This window comes from Rhopilema esculentum, chromosome 6 (genome assembly GCF_057945365.1).
Source record: "Rhopilema esculentum isolate cy_ngs chromosome 6, ASM5794536v1, whole genome shotgun sequence".
NCBI lineage: Eukaryota > Metazoa > Cnidaria > Scyphozoa > Rhizostomeae > Rhizostomatidae > Rhopilema > Rhopilema esculentum.
This window is the reverse complement of record NC_142820.1, coordinates 11,780,917-11,796,407: the sequence shown is the minus strand read 5'-3', so window position 1 is coordinate 11,796,407 and position 15,491 is coordinate 11,780,917. Positions and strand designations below refer to the sequence as shown.

The 15,491-nt window shown below is 37.5% G+C and overlaps 1 protein-coding gene across 1 annotated transcript in view; it reads right to left on the bottom strand.

Annotated features, from left to right (window-relative positions):
* Window positions 1-15,491, bottom strand: part of LOC135686749 (uncharacterized) — a 42,451-nt gene that overhangs the window by 25,309 nt on the left and 1,651 nt on the right. The window contains exons 2-4 of the mRNA XM_065203055.2: window positions 7,301-10,806; window positions 3,381-3,646; window positions 623-1,222 (exon numbers count right to left, since the gene is read on the bottom strand). Coding sequence (XP_065059127.2) covers window positions 623-1,222; window positions 3,381-3,646; window positions 7,301-10,806 — 4,372 coding nt within the window. The remainder of the gene's footprint in view (window positions 1-622; window positions 1,223-3,380; window positions 3,647-7,300; window positions 10,807-15,491) is intronic.

The following is a 15,491-nucleotide window of genomic DNA, read 5'->3' as shown; positions in this document are numbered from 1 at the left end:
CTTTCAAAGCTAATCAAATATTTTCCTATATATCCATCACTGTTTTCCCAAAATCAACATCAAAGTTTCCAGTTTTCTAACATACAACACTTCAGTATTTGTTATATGGTCATGAAAATCACACAACATGTATGGGAAAAGATGGATGTTTAGAAGAGTACCCCAATAACGCAACTCAAAAGTTATCGCTCTACGATATTTCTTGTTAATATAGGAAGAAAAAATATTGTTTTAATCTCGTACAAACGACGACAATCTGGGGGGCATGGATTGAGTAATTAAATGTTGGATTTGCCTAAAATAGTTTTATGGGGATTTACGTGGGACGTGGACCTAAATGATTTAGTTTTGCAAAAGAATCGAAAAATAAAATACTGGAAATGATATTAAACTAACGACATGCCAATCAAAAAGAGTGGACTTTCTTCAGACACAGGGGATAATTTGTGCAAATCCAAGGTAAATGTAATTGCTAAATAAATGTTGACCTTTTTGTGCCATGATAAGATCAGAATAATCATTATCATACCTCACATTGTTTGATTATTATTTGTTGATGTTTGATGAAATAAAGTGCGGTATGTATCGATGAAAAAACAAACCTAGAAAAAAATAGACTTACATGTTTTTGTTCCGCCTTTGGTACAGATAAAGTGACAGGACTTTGTGGCACAGATGAAGTTGAAGAGAAGGACTTCTGGGAATCAGATCTTTGATCCGGGAATACGGACGGTTCAAATGGAGAATCAACCGGACTTCGAACGTCCGAGTCCGTACTGCCCTTTCGGACCTTTGCTTCTTCCTTTGGCTCAGCTTGGACTTCATTAGTACTCACGGCCCTCTTTGACTCTTGCAGGGGGGTCAGAGTGGCACTAGCAAGGTTTGGCACACTGCTACTCGACCATTTAGGCTCAATTCCTTGATCAATAGCAGACGGCGTGGTAGGTTCGGGTGACAAAGTACCTGGTACCGGCTCACTATGAGACCGAATAGGACCGGTGCCATTGGCATCTCCTATTAACTCTAGAACACGGTTCTCATTGAAGGTTTCTGTTTCAGCGAAATTAACGACATTGAATGTCGGGCTTTCACTCACTTCGTCCAAACTGCCAAGCCTATTGAGGGTTGAGGAGCTGCTAAAGTAACCGGTTTCGGCTTTTTCTGATCTCTCCGTCTTCGGACTCTCGTTTCCTTCAACTGATTCTTTCAACTCTCCAATAGCCTACAAATAGGAAAAACATAAATGTCATGACCCCGCATACAAGATATAGATACGAACAATTACGCAGCAAGATAAAAAGGTTATTCAACTGGTAGTCTAACTGATTGGAACAAGTAAACACTTTCAACTATTACTGATTCCAAAAGACCTATCCGTAACTGTGTCAAGCAAAGGTCTAAAGCCTGAAAGTTTTAAAGGAAACTGAAATTTGACTCAGAAATGCGATAATATAAATATAGTTGATGTACAAGAACTATCCACAACACTTTGCATTGCTACTATCTATCATTGCTAAATTATACCAAAGGTTTGATAGACATTCGTTTCAAAAGACATGAACTACAGAAAGACGATACTAACCATGAAATTTGTACACATTTTGGCGTAAGCAAAACAGTGCTGACACCAGAGAAACCCACGGAAAACCCTGAAAGTTTGTAGGCTATGTTTTCTGTGGCTGTTTCAGCACAACATGATTTGTTTTGGTTTTGAACTATCCAAAAGTGGCCTGTCATTTAGAATACCTGAAAACAGGTTTCCCAGTATAGCATTTTTATTGACCATCTGTACTAGGAATATTTTAGGAAATATATTCTAAGGACCACGAATCTTGCAGGTCAAATGTTTACAAACATACGTTTGCTTCCCTTTGACAAATAGACCACGAAGTTTAATCTATAGGAGAACCTATCGTTTTACATGACGTCAAAAAGGGCCTGTAAGGTGACACTTACCTACGTATGCCATTGTTAAACGGGGCGAAATAACGAAAGGTTTATGGTCTTTCATTAGGCCCCGCAGACTTTGCCTTTATAGGCCTAAAAGCGCTGACAATGGATAAACAAGGTTAATCTTAGAAGAAATGTTTCTTACGGGCATGGATAAGTTTTGTAGCTTCTTTCAAACTTTAAATTGGCCTTGCTGAACATTTTTAATTGTAAAATATTCATACAATATTAAAAACAATGTTTAGATAAGAAGTAATTGAGATCTTGTCATTTATTGTTGAGCTGCATACTTTCAACGGTGCTTTTTGACATACATTCAATGCATAGCAAATATGGCGCACAAAGGGGAAAGAAAAGGCCAATTACAAACTGCTAGATCACATGCAAAGAAAACAGTTAAACAGAAAATACAGTACAATGTAATGACCATAGTAATGGAAACCTTTGAATTCCTTCTTTGTCAATTGTATTAACAGTACGATAACAGAGAACACCTTTGCAAAATGTGTTTGGCATTTCAACGAAAACTGTACACACAAATTTAATACACAGTGACACATAACATACAACAAGTGAGCGAAAACAGAGTAGGTCCCTTAATGCTGTCTTTTTAACCATTTCGTGGCCTTTCGGTAAACTTTTTCTAGATAAAAACAGCATGAATCGAAAAAAATTGTAGCAAGGCAATGAAAAAATTGTTGGGGAAATTGTTTCGTATCGGGGAAGGGGGCCAATCCAGAGCCCAGTAAAAGTGGGAGTCACGCGGTCAACGACTGTGAATAAAACAAATTAAAAAAAAGAAAATGAAGTGCCACATTCTAATTGCGGAGACCACTGTGGTTCAATTTTCATTTTTTTCGTTGATGATAACTGGGCATACTATACCATTTAACTCTCAATCAGAGCAGCTAATAAGGGGGGCACGGGGGTAAATTGTCCCAGGGCCTCGAGGTCTAGGGGGCCTCATAAAGTAATGAATTCCATTTTAAAATGGAAATAATTAAAAGTAACGAAATTATGTCTAAAAATAGTAAAATAATTGCAAGAATATAAATGTATGTAAGCTGATCTAATGGGCGTGGTCGCACAAATTTTCATTGGTGGCCTCGTCTTCCTGTTTTACCTCAGACTCTGAGTTAGAGCCTCCAAAACCTCTCGGCGGCCCTGCCCTCCATACTTGTGAAACAGTTTTATCAAATTCTACTGATTCACACTTCGCAGCTACTTCAAACAGTTTACCTGGGTATTAAATTGTAAAATAAGGCAATTTAGTTCCTTCGAAAGTTTGGTAATTCCGAGGGAAATTCCAAGCATAGGAAACAAGCCAGGTCGAGAAGAAGGACCAGGACACCAGTCGCATCGCTTCTCGATATCCTAAAACCTACCAATAACAAATACCATGCTTTACCAAAAAAGGAAAGAAATAATACCTGTTTTCTGGTTCGTTTGCTTGTGATCCTTGTCTCATCTGAAACAATAGCAATGTTTGTGTCACTGCCAGAACCGTGTCCTTTTTCTTCTGGAATCTCCTCTAGCATAGGAGTGGCTGCAAGGGTAGTTCTTGGCCTGCGCTTTGCAATGTCTGATTTCTCCTGCTTTTTGTCCACAACAGAGGCAATTAGCTTGTCATCTATAAGGCTTGTTTCTCTCAAATTGTGATTATCGTCGCAGTTCAGTTTATCAATTTCCTCTTTTTCTAAAAACAACAAATTTGGTTTGTAGGTACTAAAGCTACATAAATAAAAGTGCAAAAAACAGGAGAATGACCTAGAAATAGAGTATGGGAATTATCGATGATAAAGGTGATAATCATAATCATGATGATGGTTCTGATGTTGATCATCATAATAATCATGATCAAATACTATGATCACCATAATCAGCTGACAATGAGACAGCCGAGAGTCAACTTAACACCCTTGCAAATCCAAGTGACACGCGACTAATCTTATTTTCGGATTTTCAGTGTGAATAAATTTCCACTTAACTTTTTATGCTGCTGCTGTTTCACAAAACGTTTGATGACATTGATGACATGTTGTAATAATTATCAAAGTGCAAGAAACGCCTATCCAGCTATAAGTCATGAAATAGTTGGAACCATGTACATCAACAATTGATTAAAACGCTGTTCATGCCCAGCCCATTTGAGGTAATGAACAGTTATTCACTACTTAATAAAGTTATCTGCCTGAATAAGTATGATGCTTTGACCTGGGAAAGTATCCTTAAAGACAATCACACTCTTTTTTATAAGAACAATTTTATAAGAACACGAGCCTCAAAATTGGGCAAAAATTAAAAATAAATTAAGAACAAGCTGAGGCTGAGCTACTGTAAGATGAAATTCTGAACAACGTTTTATCTCAAAAACAAGGATTTTTAGCCATGTGTGGGTGTTTCTTCGGCGAATATTCAAATTTGTCGGCAAATGAAAGTTGTCCCACTCACGTTGTTGGCAAATGAGGCCTGAAGCACTTCCATAGAGCAAAAAAGCTAGCAATCACACTGTTTACACTCTATCCAGCCTCAGGTTTTCGAAAAAATTAAAAAGAGTTAGCCTGAACTTAAATTTACTGGTTCTTATAAAAAAGAGTGTACGCTTGAATCATACGTAACATTCAGCTTTAGCCTTGATAAATATGTGCAAACATAGAAGTCTGATGCATCTCGTTTACATCAATGTTTCTTATTTCTATAACAATCCACGCCTAGAATAAGTGAAACATCTAATTGCTCAACTTAACAATAATGTATTTCTAATTCAATAATTGATTGCATCTCGTGAATAACGATAACTATAAATTTTGTGTAAAAGGAAACAGCAGTAGCACAAGTCAAACCTCTGATGATCTCAGTTGCGATAAAAATACGCAGCTGGGATAGCACATGCACCATATTGTCTTCTATTTCTTTCCCTTGTTTAACCTCTAATGTTAACTTGCTCCTCATATTTTTGGCACTACATATACAGTGTTTGAATACCTTTTAACCAATATATGATAAACCAGACTGACAGACCAGTGCTGTCGGAACGAAATTCATATTGGGGGGCTGCCCATTGTATTCTTTCTCATTCAGTACACTGTTATAAAGGAAACATACTACAGTTTGACAATTATTGGGGCTCCAGACCCCCTCCCCCCCCCCCCCGCGCGGTTCCGACGGCACTGCAGACTATCCAAGATGGGTCACAAAATATTTAACAGGATGAATACTTATATACCCCCTGGATGATTATTTAAGTTGTGCCAGTAGCCAGTTCAAGTTTTTAATACTATCATAAGGTTCTGGCTGCAGTAACTGACCAAGGGCATCATCCAGGGAGGGGGGGAATGCAAATAAAGTTTCTTGCGATGCCCTTGTTTACAACATCTGAAAATCTTTGATAGTTACGGATATCAGCTTCAATCACAACAAGTCTTTGCAAAATACATGCTAAAACATTTCTGGCATACTGCGACAAAGAAAATCCAATAAATGGGAAAATAATAACTTGTAGACTACAAACAAGATCATAAAGGCGTGAAATCTTCATTTCAACAAAAACCAACTTTAAACAAAACACTAAATATATAACCAACTACATCAAAAGCCTGCTTATATAACAATAACGGTTATTTCATTCTTTCATTTCGTTCTTTGCCTTGCTTATCGGATTTTTGAGAACATCAAACCGTATAAAAAATATTCGTAAAAATCCATTATTCAAGACAAAGCGGCTCAAGGAAAGAAAAATAACTTTGTTTGTACGGTAATTTGTGGCTCGCTGATATGACTTGTTGTTTGGTCTTAGCTCGGTGACTTACAGTAGATGTTTTCATGGCGTAAAAAAGGATTCCAAAATTTATACTAAATAGAACCTATAAATTCCTAAAGCACTATGGTTTTATAAATTAAAAAAAAACTTTAATTATTGTGATTTTGGTGGCTTTACATTAGGTTTCGACTTGAACTATAAATTTTGGGAAATTTTAATTTTATTTCAGTGTCAACGGTGTGCATTAGCATCTAGTCTTTGTCTTCGGACAACGCATGTAAGGTCCCTTGATAATGATTACAAAGAAGAAAAGGAATCGTGATCTTTTGCTGGGTTGGTCTACAAATTACACTGCATGAGTTAAAAACTAGCAAATTAGTAGTTTAGCCTCTAGTAGCTTTGTTTCTTGAAGATAATTAGTTCATTTATAGGGATTACTGGTGCTGGTGTTAACTAACATCTTATTCAAATAAATACCTTTTCTAAAAACAAAATAGACACCCCTGCTACTGGCATGTTAAAAATGGACTCAATACTGACCCATAGAAAGGGTTTATTCTCAGGGAGGGGTATATATAGGATAGAGGTATCCAGGTTTAGATAAGCATTTACACCCAAAAAACATTTTCCATAAAAACAATATAAACCAAAAAAAATTTCCTTTCACTTACATACTGAGGCATCAAGAATCTGGGAGACATAGAGAATCTTGCTGTTCTACACTAAAGACGGTACATCAATTTTTTCTTTTTGCTTGATACTTGCTAGTATTTTGGATCCAGAAAATATTCCAGCATTTCATCAACCAAAAATGTATTTACACAAGTGGAATACCCCAAAACAAGTATTTTTTACATAAACTACAAGCCCAAAACATAACCTGGACATCCCTGTTTTAAATAAACCAAATTATATCTCAAAACAGGTGTTTAAGTGTTCTTTGTGGTATTGTCACCTAACAAATTTAAAGGCACTTCATGAATTTCCAGTACTATCATGAAGGTCAATGCCAAATACACTTTAATCCCCTTCCCTCCTTTCAAAGGGCAAGAGGGACACTTGCCCCCTCTGCCCCTACTCTGATATCCCTGGGTGCAATATTTTCTAAGCATTCTTCCAGGAAAGCCACCTGGGCCAATAATACCACTTGCATAATCTTAAAAACCAAGCATGCAAGAATGTTTTGAACAATTATTTTTTTTGAAACTTGGTTAATAAACATAGCAGATATGCATTAAAAGCTACTGAAATCATGCTTACAGAAACATGAAATGTTATGAAAAGATTGTATATGAAAGTATATGAATGGGAAGATCAAGCTGATGCCAAATGAAAATATACACCTTCATTTGCAAATCATAACAGCCTTTAATTGGTTAAGAAATTCAAAATCAAACCTGAGAGGGTCATGCACTGAGAATTAACTGTTTGTACAAAGCAAACAATGGATTTCATGTGAAAATATGAAACTGAACGCTCAAATAAAAACATGTCAAATTCAATGACTTTTCTATTGGCACCAAGTGCTGAATTAGGAAAAGGAAAGTCATCTTTACAATTGTAAATCACAAAAAAACATAAGTGACTAACCTGGTGAGGGAAAGTCTTGGTCTGGAATCGGGATTGCTATAAGGTCGTCAAATGAAGGCTTCAGGGGGCCTAGAGTTGGTGGAATTCTTGGCCTGGCCCTTTTTTTCTTTTGATCAACTGAATCCTTTGCTGTACTTGCTAATTCTACAGGTTGTGGCTCAACTGCTTTAAACATTTCAGGAACACTCTCTGTAGAGGCTGGAACAGTCTCTCTTTTCTCGTGATTCTCTGAGTCACTTTTTGTTTCTGACCAGAACATTGAATCTGAAAATTGGGCTTTCACATATGATGGTCTCCTTCTTGGGCTACCAGCCCTTTCGTGTGATTTATCAGTCACTGCACTTTCAATAACAGGTGGCCTGCCTCTGGTCCTCTCAGTTGATTTACTACTTTCATTGACAGGACTAGAACTGAGTACAGAGTTAGTTGTTCTCTCTTCCTTACTGTGAGTTGGACTATTCATTTTCTCAACAGGTTTTTCTACAGATAGGTCTTCAAGTACCCTCTCATCTGGAGAATCCTTGAAATTATCAGGAGGGGCAAGTAGTTCAGCATAAAATGGACTAGGTATTGAGTTAGCAATAGATGAATTGACAGTACGTGTTTCACTTTTAGTCTCTGGATAAAATATTCTTTCAGCATTTGAGTTAACTATGGATTCTTCTTTTGCAAAAATCTCACTTTCAATTGGTTTGGAGTGAGTACTGGCAATATTAAAGTGATTTTTCATCCCAGTAGGGCTGGTAGTTGTTTGCTGATTTGCAGCATTTGCAAGGACATGTTCTGATGAAAAAAGTGGGTCAATACCTATATAACCCGCAGATCTGCTTTGGATTCTGTTGGGGGAGAAGTCTTTCTGTGTTAATGGAAATGATCGTACACTGACATCCTCAATGCTACTTTGACTATTACACTGCACATCCAGTGGTTCTTGTAAACTTCTTCCGGGAAGATTTAATTTGAATGGACTTGCTTTCATAGTTTTCCTACCCATATTCCTTGGCAGAGTGTAACAACGTCTATCAAAAGAACTGTCATCGAATGATTGCTCTTCATAAAATTCCTCATTCCTTTCCAATCTGGCAGTAAGCTCGTGTTCACCATCTGAGAAACCAAGGTTATTATCTCTAAAACTCCTTCGACCAAGACTAAATGGATCTGACAAAATTTTTGCATGGCCAGCATATGATTCGGTGTCACTTGTATACCTGGGCCGGTTAGGGGTGTTCAGGTTTCTAAGCTGGAGCGAAGGAATTGTAATTTTTGACACCTTTGCCACTGCACTGAATGTTCCACCACTATGTTTTCTGTGGTTTTTAAATGGTTCATGGCCATTTCTTGCTTCGTTGCTAGAATTAGTAAAAGGGCCACGATTGCTGTGTATTGTTGACATAGCGGTATGATCTTCAGTGTGCGAAAACGGAGGGCTCTGTCCATTTAAATCAGAGTACTTCGTAGCATTTTCCTGTGCTTGAACCTGCTGCTCAACAGTTCTATTCGTAAAAGCACCTTTAGGGGTGGCTCGTTGTGGGTCTTGATTTGACCTGTGTTTCTCAAATATCTGCTTGGCACGTTTGTAACTCTCGCGACTGTTTATTTTCCCGATGCTTTCATCCGGCGAGAGAGCATCATTCAAAGTATCGCTAACAGACGGCCTACTTGTCCCATCATCTGAGGTTTGACTCTCGATGGCTGAAACCTCGCGGCCTATAAATTGACTTAGCTGTGATTTTCTGCTGTTCAAACCGCGTCTTCTTGTCCTTTTCACGAGTCTCCTTCTCCTACGTTCGTCGATTACACTGGAAGTTGTACTACTGTCGGTTTCAATAGTCCTTTCTTCTTCGCTACTTCCCGAACCTGAATCAGTGTTCCAGACAGTATTGTTATTTTTTTCAACTAATTTACCGCGATCAGTTCCACCAGCTGATATGATTTTTCGTGGCTCCACAAATCCCGAGCTGTTTTTCCTTGCACGGGCCACAAATGCTTGCGATTTTATCGAACTATTGTCAATGTTTTGAAAAGTATTGCCATGAATTTTCGTAGGACTATAAACTACCCCCGGATTGCCAGGCCTCTGTAAACTATGCGTACTACGATCTGATCTCAGCAGCTCAGATAATTTACTGTTTTCGCTTTTAACAACATCTCCGAAAACCTTTTCACTTTTCCGTGACGAAAATCCTGTGTTAGATGTGCCCTTAAGGTTGCGGCCATCATCACTGGCCTGTGATCGCACTTTGTGTTGCCCTGAGTAAATTCCGATGCTCGCCCGCTCCGTCTGACTCGACAAGTCTTTTATTGGGCTTTTCCCAGCAGCATCCGCTGTAATTTTATCAATATCCTTCTGTACGAAACCCGATTTCAAGATGCTTCGTTTACCTGGATCGACTTCGAAAGATTTCGATCGCTGAAGTTGTGGTGGAAAATAAATTCCTCCCTTGGCAGTTCTGATATGCTCCCTTGATAGTTGTGTGCTCGCTCCAGTCAACTGTTGTGTTAAGCTGCGAGTTCCCTGCTCACGGATGCCTTCCTTGATAACAGCAGCAACTTTCGCTGAGCTGGATAATCTGATGTCAGCTTTTTTATTATAACCATAATAAGACAAATTTTTAGACCTATCGGTAATCTGGTCAGTGATCTTTTGGTGACCAGAATGATCACCGTCCTGTTCTATCCAATCTTGCGTTTGTTTTCCTCCCTCTAGTCTCTCCTTCGTTCCAAACCTGCTGAGTTGCTGTTGATATTCATCAGCAGGACATAAGCCTTTTCTTCCTTGGCTCGTTTTTCGACGAAATGGAAACTCCGCTCCATCCACCGGTTGCATTTTCAGCCTGTGGTGTGTTGATTTCGCATTCTCTGGACTCGAATCGCTCCTGTCCTCCTTTATGTGGTCATTCAGGCTTGACTCGTGGTTTTTGTGTACACCTGATCGACTATGCTCAACTACGCTTAATCCAAAATTATCTGAAATAAAATTTGATTTTCTAGCCGCATTAGTTGAGATTTCCTCTTTGCTATGATTCGGTTTGAGGGTATCAGATACCAGCCTGAATCTTTGTTTCCTATTCAATTCCAGTATGGGCTTATCATCTTCGTTACAAGGGGGCAACCCATGAGCTGGCGGCGGCGACTTTTTGGAAGGGGATTTAGATGTGGTTTTCAATTCTCGGGGTAAATTAACTGCGAATTTTGCCATCCTTTCTTCGATACTTGGAGCACGGCGAGATAATTTACGTAATTCATTTTTCTCTTTTGAACTAGTGTTTTCCAAGGCAGTCTTCGGCAGTATTTGGATAGCGATTTTACCCCTCGGATCCCGTTGGTCAAATGCCACCATCTTCTGTAACTCTTCTCTCTTTAAACTGGGATCATTATTTCCCTTCCATCCTGGGATTTTTGGGTCTTGAGTTTGTGACTGAGTGTACCTTTCTAGGTCTGCTTCGAGGTCGTCATAGCAGTCATAAGGCTCGAACTCGCTCAAATCGGAGTCAGTCATTTGCAACCTTGAAAAAGAAAAATGCATTTTAAGATGTAGCTCAAAAATTAGCTACATTGAAAACATAAGGGCAAGGGGAACCCAAACGAATGCACTCTTTTTTAGAATATTCTTTATAAGAATAATCAAATACAGAATAATCCCATTTTAAAAAATATTGTAATAATAACGCTGTGCCTTATTTTTGCCTCATTTTTCAGCAGTTGCCTGTTTTGCGATGTTCCAGAGAATCGCAGTACTGACAAACCTCATTTTTCAAGAAATGTGGTTTTTATTCAAGAGCGGGCGATTCGCTCAAGAGATTCACTGCAAACCATATCAGATTTGAAAAAAATGTAAATACTTTTAGAATATGTAGTTAGGTTCAAAATGAAAATTTCTCAAGAATATGAAGGCTGGAATAAATTTATCACATTCTTATAAAAAGTGTTTTGGCGTTGATAAATTCAATAACAAAACCGCAGAAGTAATGTTGCTATAAGACATGACAGAGTAACGAAACCTTAACTTCTTGACTATAATATCAAACCTAAAAATAATCATTTTGATAAAGGTGACTATTACTATGATGACTTTGTTGCCGAATAAAGTATTTTGCTGATCCTCTCTTTCCAAATTGTTTTTGCTTTATTAACAAACCCATGATCAGACTTTCACTATTTTTCATGTGCGTATCATACCTTAGCCACACAGCACAAATAACAAAGTGTCTATGATAAGTGTTATTTGTTGTGCTAGTTGTTAAAGGAATTGAGCCTACGGATCTGATTCATCATAATCATATGCGCGATCAACAGTACACTCTCTTTTAATATAACGCGCTTGATAAGAACACTTGAGGCTCGAGTTTAAAAAAAATAAAACAGCTTAAGAACATGTCCAGCCTCAGATGGAAAAATAAAAGCCTCAGAAGTAAAAGCAATTTATTTTTAAAGTTTCCTCTTGTTAACAAAACAAAGTAGATTTTTTCTGGTAATCAAACGTGTACTAAACATATCATGCAAAACTGTTTTTAGAAGTCTTAGAAACAATTTATAGTATGAAATGTTATAAAATGCTGTGATAAGTACAACATTGAGTACACGTGAGCCTCAGAACATAAGAACTTCGGCAGAAAAAGCGTGTAGTTGCCCTGCTTATCGTAGACTGCATGTTTCAGTCAAGGATGTTCAATTTGCTAAAAGCAGAAGATGCCTCCCATTATGACAAGAATTTCGAATCAAATATTGTTCGCATAAGATTCAAAAGGCCGCCTTGGAACTCATGATAAACACAACTTTAATGACTATAAGTCAGCGATGCTGTATTGTAGCATATGTTGATTTTGCATGGATATGAGATGTTTGTCTTTCAATTTTTTGCTTTCTAGGTACATTTTCTATTCATGAAAGCTAAATGAAGAATAAGTAGAATCAATATTTAGTCGTCTGTTAATACAGCTAGCTTTCTTCTAAATCTATAGCAATGGAAATGCAAACATAACGGTGTTGCTGACTGTAGAAACAAGCCATGACGAACCAAATATTTCGTTTAGTGAAAAACTGATGGGCAACAAGGAAAGAATCAATTAAAATTTTAGGGATACAGGGACGGGGTAGATTCGGGAAAATCGAAGGAAAGCAACATTATAAAAAAGTTTAGGGTATGAAAGGTGGAGATTAAAAGTGCACTAGTTAAGAAATACTTTAACCGGATTTTCTTAGCATCATATAAAGGCAATTTTCAGAAAAGTATTATGATCCAATCAATTGTGTAGTTACTTTGCTGTGGATAGCAATTCAAACGACGAGGAGTCTTTCTGGCTGATTATGTTTATATACTTTTATACTTGCAAAGATTACAACTGTTTTCTCGATTAAAGTTATTTCAATGAAAAATTATTCTTGAAAATTGTAAACGCAGGTGATATGGCAAACGAGGCCTTTATCTCCCTTCCCGTTTGTTCCAATTCCTGCAAAAAATTTCAAGGACGCCAACACATGTTTAGCTTGTTTAGCAAAAAAAATTAGGTACTCAAGTTCTTTTTTAAGCAAAAATATAAGGGTTATGCTCTCCTAGTTTCCAGAGTAACTACCACAAAATTGGCATAATTGCATGAGTACAATGCAAAGCATATCTTTGGTAGTCGTTCCCAAGCCAAGGCGTGTGCCTGCAAATCCTAGAAGCCTTGTCACCAGATTCTTTTCCTTTTTTCTCTTTATTTGTCATGGCTACCTCGTTGGTGAACGCTGAACTGAGATATTTCAGGATTTTGAATTTTGGCAGAGGATGATAGGAAGGGACAAAAATTGTTTAAAGATCAATAGAGCATTTGCCAAAAAGTTACTTTAACTTCCTCTTTTAGACATTTCAAGACAACAAACTGGCGTTCCATTCCAGGCTTACGAGTTTCTTCAATACCTTGCCCAATTATTTTTTATTATTTTTCTGGTTTTTAATTTTGACAAATTTGCAACTCTAGGGGGGATTTCTGCAGTCCTTATATTTTGCAGTTGCCACCTCATATTTTGCAATAATTATACACGACTTTTGAAAAAATTTGACACACAGAATACTGCTCTGCATTTATTTGCAAAAAAACTGCCCATAAAAATTTCAGAAAATTGGGAAAGCCTGACTTGCTCAGATATTTTCACTTTCTTTTCAACAAATCATCGAGAAATAAAGAATTTATTCTCTAAAGGAAGAAAAGTGACATGGGCGTGCCAAAACCAAAATTGAGATGGAGAAGGTGTAATAGAGGAAAAATTCATTGAAAATTGAAAAAATTGAAACCTGGACTTTGTTAGAGAAAATTGCATCATGGTGTACGTATCTTTTGCGAAGCAGATTCGAATGATTAAGAAGCTTCGAAATGACAGTAAAACGTTTCCAAACTTGGAGGCTGTAATTTATTCTAACAAAAAACCTGATATTGAAGAGAAGAAAGTATGGCGACAAAATAGTTTCTATACAAGACCAAACACTTAATAAACACACATTTTTGGAGTTTCAATAAGTGAAAAGAATATTGAGCAACATGTTATTGTAATGTTTTCTTGGTTATAGACAAAAGGGTTTTGAATTTTAAGTAAAGGTTTAAGAAAAATGGAGCCAGGATTTAGTAAAAATTAGCCTAACTCTTTCTTTACCAATGACGTAATTCATAAAATACCTGCGTGACCCAAGTGGTCACTGAATAGTTTGCGGATATTTTTGCAGTTCTTGGTCAAGTATTTAAATCATTATGAATGGTCAGACAAGACAGTGGCGGATATATAGGGGGCAACTAGGGGTACGCCCCTTCCTCGCCGAGTTAAATCAAGCACCTTTATGGAAGCAGTTTGGCACAATTATTGTGAAAATTTCCTTTAAAACGTGAATAAAGGCCTTCTGTCATTAGCTAGGGTCTCAAATTTTTGTAGCGTACGCTTGTCACCAATTTCTGACAATTTTTCAGCGCCCCTCCAATCAACTGCCTCCCCCCCCCCTCAAAATTTGCTTTGGATCCACCCTGAGATAAGATGACTGTATACTCTGATTTTTAGATGTTTTTGTTAGAGCTAAAGCTATTTCTTCATTTCGTTTACCTTTCGACAAACAATTTGGGTAAAAAAATCTGGATACAGTAGCAGGTCGATGACATATTTAATCATTGCATTGGTGCAGGTAATTTAATTTATGGTTTCTGTGACGGAAAATTTTATTGTAATTTCATTCAGCAGCCAATTTAAGGAAACGTTCTTAAATAGTCTTCATTTTTACTAGCAACGTTATGCTTAACTATTGAAATGATTCGATTTTGATGATCTTCATTGTTCAATTTTATAAAACTCAAAGCAGTATTCAACCAGGACGTTTCTCGTTTATCCTGTTCCTACATTTGCATAAATAATAAAGCAAAGAGCAAATAATTGAAGAAACATTGAAAAGCTCTAACGGGGTGTCCCCAAAGAGCTTAAAGATCACATTCTTCTATTATACAGCTGTGTTGTGTAAAACTGGATATGCAAAAGTAGAAAACGAGAAGTCAAGTTAGCTGCATTTTGCTAACCAGTACGGAATATACTGCATAGAGAAAGTAACACTATATTTTCACCACTGTATGGTAAACAGGCACGAAGAAATTGGACAATTTTCCATTGAATAGGTTTGTGTCTGAGAAATTCAATGCCCATTGATATTTGAGTGATGTTGGTGGATAAGGGGACACAATGAGAGTTTAAGTGTAGTTGAGCCTCGTTGACTGAGATCCTTTGTGATGAAGCATTCCATTCTCATACAACTCAGCAATTCTTAAAGGCCTGAAATTCATCGAGGACTAGCCTGTTCTTGAGAGAGTCATGTGCACTGAAATTTGCTACATTTTCAAACTTGCTGCTTCGTTAAGAGACCGAACGCTCAAAAGAGGGTTTTTCGAAGTCTCTCTGCACTGTTCATAGTACTGTACCCTTGGGGCACTGTACCCTTCGTTCATTAGTACTGCAATTAACACAGTTAGTGCGAGGGGCAAAATACTCCAGCCCCCATTGGTCCCGTGATTTTTAGGGACTAAGACTTTCATGCCCCCTCTACTAATTTGATGTGTGAGAGACTATGCATGGCCTGTCGTTTGTAGATGGCCACGCCTTCTATTCTACGTCATCGTGCAACACCCCAATCCTCATCTCCCATCATACACATCTAGCTACCAAACTAGCAATGCAAGAAGAA